The sequence below is a fragment of the Austrofundulus limnaeus genome, unplaced genomic scaffold (assembly GCF_001266775.1).
Source record: "Austrofundulus limnaeus strain Quisiro unplaced genomic scaffold, Austrofundulus_limnaeus-1.0 Scaffold31, whole genome shotgun sequence".
NCBI classification, from domain to species: domain Eukaryota; kingdom Metazoa; phylum Chordata; class Actinopteri; order Cyprinodontiformes; family Rivulidae; genus Austrofundulus; species Austrofundulus limnaeus.
In genome coordinates this window covers 1,644,322-1,650,340 of record NW_013952433.1, presented here as the reverse complement: position 1 = coordinate 1,650,340, position 6,019 = coordinate 1,644,322, and the positions used below count along the sequence as shown (strand labels likewise).

Below are 6,019 nucleotides of genomic sequence, written 5' to 3'. Positions count from 1 at the left end.
ATTAGAAGTAGCTCGTCTGTGTTGGGACATTCTTTTGAACAGTGGCTCTCAGACTGAAGAAATCTCTTGGAGAAGAGACGAAACATTTCATTAGAGAAGAACCCGTCCAGAAGACCTATATAATTTTTTTCTTTTTGTTCACTTTAAACTCTGTTTCAGCATATTTGCTCAATTTTTATTTTACGCTATAGATTTGCTATGGCATCTTTGAGCTAAATGTGCCTCTTTTTAKATTCTGGTGGTCTCCTCGGACATGCCTGAAGCACCTTCCTAAAGAGGTGTCCAGGAGGACATCCTTATGCTTGAACCACCTCCACTGGTTCAGTTCAGTGTGGAGGAGCAGCGRCTCTATTCTGAGTTTGTCTTTAGAAATTCTGTCCAAATTCTGTTTTTGCAGCAAACTCTGAAAATATCCYGGAAAATCTAGAAAGGAGCTCTCAACTCAGAACAGTTTTTTTCAAATATGCAAATAAGAGGGGAGTTTATTGCTTTGTACATAAAATATAACAATGTTGTGGTCTTGTTAGAAGATAATATATAGCAGGCCTATCAAAAAACCTCCACAAAAAGAACAATAGTAAAACTTACAATGCAATGAACTCTGAATATGTTTCAATATTTCTAATCGTAAAGTGTTTTTAAGCTTTGGTGAGTTTTGTCACAACTCTGCAATGATTAAAACAAAGATTTTTTAATGTACATTCTAGGACAAATCTAACATTTCATAACATTTTGGTTTTCAAATCATGCCTGATTTTTTTTTCTGATTTAAAGGAACGTTGCGTTTTCACAGCGGATATATTTTTACTTCCTTCTATAAAGAGAGAAAGAGAGAAATCAAAAAGAAAAACCCTCATCAAGTTCTAGCAAATTCAGACAATTCAGTAATTGGCGTGTTTTCTGAAACTTTCAGAATCAGACTCCTGCAGGTGTGGATTRTGTGTCATGAGACTGATGATGCAGAGGGGATGTCTAAGGTGAGACATTTCAGTCTCCATCACTAAAACAGAATAAAACCAAAAAAAGGGAAAAAAAAGTTGGTTTTGCTGCTTGATACAAAAGAGGCACCGTTTCCTCTTTCAGCAACCAGCAGAAACGGTGCAGCTTCTTGTTTATTGATAAATCCACAAAACAAACAAAAAAGTCAAAGGTCAAAATCAAGTTCTTTGTTTTGATTTATGCAGCGTAAAGCTTCTCCGGCTTCCACCTCGTGGGGGAACTGTTGGTGTTCATCCCGACCACAAATCGCGTTAGGGACCCCCCCTTCATCTGTAAGGAATAAAGCTCAATCACAGTATAGCCATGCAAATGTGCCAGGAATAAGGAAGCGATACGTACTTGAATGAAACACTTCTCTTTTTCTGCTCACTGGAAGTAGCATTGAGGCCTAAGCACATCCTCCAGAAGTTTAAAAAAAGTCATCGAGGAAGGAATCTGGTTGATGAAACATAAAAAAGACATATTTTAAATATATCTTCATTCATAATGCTAAGGAAGTGTTAGTTGTGTAAAAGTTTCATAAACCAAAAATAAAATGGTGGCACCTGGCACACACCTGTATGTCAACAAACTTTCACTGAGCAGCTGCAAATAATGTCAGGCCTTTCAGGTTACTAGAGGGGATTTCTGCAGGGAATGTTTACTACGAYCTTCTTCCCCAGTTATCTCCCTCTTTTAATCTGCACTGCCCTAATCTCTCTTTTTATGATTTGTTGTCTCGAGTTGAAGTGCTGGCACCACAAAGCGAAYAAACAGCCACGCCTTTACCCGGCAGAAAGAGCCTGGCAGGTTTGAACAAACTGCCATGGTTCTTTCCTTGTGTGAAAATGAAAGTGAAGATAAAAATAATAATAAAAAAATAACTTACTGGTGCACATTTCACAAGTGCTGATAAATGGTTCAGACTGATTAAAAATAATCTTTCCGTAAGATGTTTGCTCAACATGCATACTTCCTGTCTCTGCAGTGTTTCACATTTTATTTCCCTTTTTTTAGCAGAAAAAACTCATTGAAATCAAAGAATCTAAGAATGTTTTGTCCAAAGCTAAAAACGATAAAGCAAACKTTAACAATATCAGTAAACATCATAAAATTAACCATAAAAAGGTCCACCTATCTATGACTAAAGAATATCTTATTCATGTCATTCTTCACATAAATACATTTTACAACAAATCTACTAAGTTTTCATCTTATTCTTTGGAGTCAGGCTTTGTTTTGGGTTTTATTTAGTGAGCGCCACATGTTTAGCAGGCCTAAAAATAGTCAGGAAGTGATTTTAGTACCAGAGAAAGAAACCATGCTGCAGATTCCAATCACCATGTGAAGCAGAGCAAAGTTTTTTTAGCGTCACAATGTTCTTTGATGATGAAGATAACAAAATGTCACTCATTTGTTTGTGTTTCTTTTTTTTTAACAATACCTGGAATGAAAACACCACAATCCCTCAGCAGCAGAAACATGTTTACATACAGTATAATAAACATGTCTTTCTGATTTAGTGTTCTTTTAGCGCCCCCTGCTGTTGAAAATTAGATCCATGGAATGCAGGGGAGTGCAAGCTGAAAGGGGGGGATTTCCCCTACAAATCACAACAGTTTGTTTGTCCATTGTTATACACACGATTACACAATCCAAATTAAATATCATTATTGTTTTTAGATTTAAATAAAGTTTACTTTAAAGAGGCTGCACTTATGTCTTTTCGAGTGCATAAACACTAATTCTAAACATAAAACGCACAATTAAAACATTACTTCGCTATTTTACCAAAAACAGCTTCTTAAATACACTTAGTTACCAATTTGTACCATAATATAAATATTTTGCATAACACAAATGCTAAGGAGCAAAGCCCATCTGACCAACAATCATCTACAAAAGGGGACAGCTTTAGATCATTATTCTGCTTTACTGGAAAACATTTAATCAATCAACTACTCAGCACCTTACCACCTTATAATTATATTTTAGTGGACAACTAATCACGTGAAACATATTTATTTTGTGGTCATTGTTTAAAATAAATAAATAAACTCRATCTGAATCGTGCAATGAGAGACTTTTGTTGAAGCCAAACTTAAAAAATAATGAGAATGCATAGTTTTAAAATTGTGTAAATTAAGGACTAGTAAATTATTGAATTTTTGTATATATTTTATAGATATACAGCAGCTAACACATTCGAGAAAAAAATAATATTCAGCAGTAAACAACAGGCTACCAACTGCAAGAAACCAAAGAAACCAAGAATTAATGACTCATTTCAGTCACTCTGAAATGAAGCTGAGGTCCGGGTGTAGCTCCTATCTATCACCACCAGGAGGTGCAATAGACCAAGTTTGTCTTGACAGCGCTCCACATGGCTGAAACTTCTGCTTTCTTACTGTAGTTTTTGCTCTTTACATTTAAACAACAGTTACCCAAGAGTTTCAACGATGTTGGTTGGAACAAAATAAAACAAAATAAAAAACAGTTTTGAATTAAATAGACAAAACTTTTAATAATAGATGTTGTAGCCTTCAGCTGTCCAGTCAGAGGTGGTGCTGAAATTCTGGGTCAGACCACAGATTGCTGCCTATAAAAAACAACTTGGCCTTGCTTTTACTACACGGTCCCCAGATAGTAGATGTTTATGTATAAATACATATATTTTTTTAGACTTTGAGAGAGAAACTTGATTTTGACAGGACTTTATGATCAAAAGCACGTGAGTGGTCCCAACTTTTTTCTGATGCGCGCGGATGAATCCTGATGTTTGCTGTTCGCGAGCTGCGTCTCCTGCATTATTTCCAATTAYCATGAGCTCTGAGACACACTTTGCACTTCCTTCTTTGTGAATTTGTAGCCCGGATACAGCAGAGAGCCTCCTTGGTATTTGTGATTGTAAAAGGAGCAAGAGGAGGGAAAAAAAAGATGACCAAGCGCCATGAGGGGTTGGGGGGATAATTTGGAAACGTGCCAAAAAGACAAAAAAACGCAAGGATTCAAAGGACATTTCAAAGAACCAAACTATTCACCCCCACCATTCTCTACACTTTTTCTTTTTTTTCTCTGCCTTTTTCCCCCCTCCTTCCTTTCTCTCTTTTCGCACTGTTCGCAGGCCGTTTGAATCGACCAATGAGCCTTCAGATTGGAGACATTGGAATGTAAATGAGCCCAGCGCGTGCTCCCAGGCGCAGTTGAACGCTCGGGATTGTTTATTGAGCTCCCGGAGCCACGCGCCTTGCCCGGGGGAGCTGGGGAGTTGGTGTGCAGAAGAATCACACAGCGGGGGCGGGGTCTCGCCGAGAAGCGTGCGTCTCCCAAAAAAAAAAAAAAAAAAAAAAAAAAAAAAAAAAAAAAAAGGGGGGGGGGGGGGGTGTTGGGGGGGGGCGCGCGTGTTGAAAAAGAGGAGTGCTGCCAAAGTCTGGGTCAGACCGAGTATAAGCAGTCAACGAGAGACTTGGACTAGAGTTTAGCCACACGGTCCCCACGCGAAGGACACGAGAGCTGAGCACTGCCAACCCACCTTCCTCCTCTTCTGCACTCAGTCCCTGAACGCACCAGAAGATCTGTGAGAGACCCCACAGAGAGAGAGAGAGTGAGATGGAAACTACGACCATCACCACCACGCAAACTGCGTTCACCTTTGCACTGACGGAAAAGCGCACGAGCATCAGCCTGCACGCTCCGGCCCAGGACCCGGTCCCGGCCGTCCACCCGCACGGCGGTGGCGGCAACAAGGTGCTGAAGAGACAGCGCTCCAGCTCCCCGGAGCTGCTGCGCTGCAAGCGGCGCCTGAGCTTCAAAGGCCTGGGCTACTCCATCCCGCAGCAGCAGCCCGTGGCCGTGGCCAGGCGCAACGAGCGGGAGAGGAACCGGGTCAAGCAGGTCAACATGGGCTTCCAGACGCTGCGTCAGCACGTGCCCAACGGCGCCGCCAACAAGAAGATGAGCAAAGTGGAGACCCTGAGGTCGGCCGTGGAGTACATCAGAGCCCTGCAGCAGCTGCTCGACGAGCACGACGCGGTTTCGGCCGCGTTCCAGTGCGGGCTGCCGTCCCCGACGCTCTCCAACAGCTACTCCGCGGACCCGGAGTCCCCTCACTCCGCCTACTCCTCGGATGAAGGCGGGTACGAGCCTCTGAGCTCAGAGGAACAGGAACTGCTGGACTTCACAACCTGGTTTGACAGGTACTGACGCTGTCAGGACCGTCTGCGCGTAAAAGTGGCTGATTTCTCTCAGAAATGCTGACAAACTAATGACATCAGACCTGGGGTGGTGGTGGTGGTGGTGGGGGGGTCGCCCCACCTCGCGCTCACAGGTGATTTGTTATCTCAGCCCCTGCTTCTGCAGGAGCAAAGCAATAATGAGATAGGGGAGAGAGCGTCTGTGTGAAAGCGCGTAAACAGTGCCCCCCCCTTAAAGTTCCTACTGGAGAGGGGGAGGAGGGGGGGCTCAGACACGCATGGAAGTGAAGAACTGTTGATGTTTGAATAAGTGCAATTATTTGGGCAGAGAGGAGGTCCTGCTGGATTGTGTTGGATGAGAACTTCATCAAATCTGGTTCCTCGTCCGCCTAGAAGAAGATGCGACTTTTCTCCATGATGTAGATTTCTAACAACACTGTATCATATTCTTTACTTTTTTTTTGTTAACGCAGAGACATATTTTTGTACAATGAGCCAAACGAAATGTTCCTGAACAATGTTTACTGCCACTTTCTCCCTGACGGTGTTTTGACTTGAGAAGCAGCTGTCAGCGTGGCGGGGAGCCGAGAGGCCACTACCTGTGACAGACTGCAGTGGGTTTTTGTTGTTGTTTTGTTTTCCTTCTGGGAAAAGTGGAAAAGAGGCATTTATTAATGTATGCACTTGTTCTGAGTTCACCTTCTGTAGCCAGAAAATGTAAATATATGATTTGAACAGATATATTTTGTGTAAAACAAGTTTTATAAATAAAATGGATCTATTTAAAGTATGTGCTTGTAGTGTTTTGGTTACTTCTTTATAGCATGTGTGTGTGTGTGTGTGTGTGT

General features: G+C 41.8%; 1 protein-coding gene and 1 long non-coding RNA gene across 2 annotated transcripts; one reads left to right on the top strand and one right to left on the bottom strand.

The window, feature by feature from the left end:
- Positions 1-451: 451 nt before the first annotated feature.
- Positions 452-2,748, bottom strand: LOC106515645 (uncharacterized). Its single transcript, XR_001310026.1, has 2 exons — positions 1,339-2,748; positions 452-1,269 (listed from the first exon to the last, which is right to left on the bottom strand). It is a non-coding gene; the product is annotated as an uncharacterized LOC106515645 (long non-coding RNA).
- A 1,603-nt stretch (positions 2,749-4,351) lies between these two features.
- On the top strand, positions 4,352-5,958 carry ascl1b (achaete-scute family bHLH transcription factor 1b). The gene has a single exon (XM_014005546.1). It carries the CDS (start codon positions 4,588-4,590, stop codon positions 5,179-5,181), a length of 594 nt encoding a protein of 197 aa, XP_013861000.1. The 5' UTR covers positions 4,352-4,587; the 3' UTR covers positions 5,182-5,958.
- The last annotated feature ends 61 nt before the right edge of the window (positions 5,959-6,019 follow it).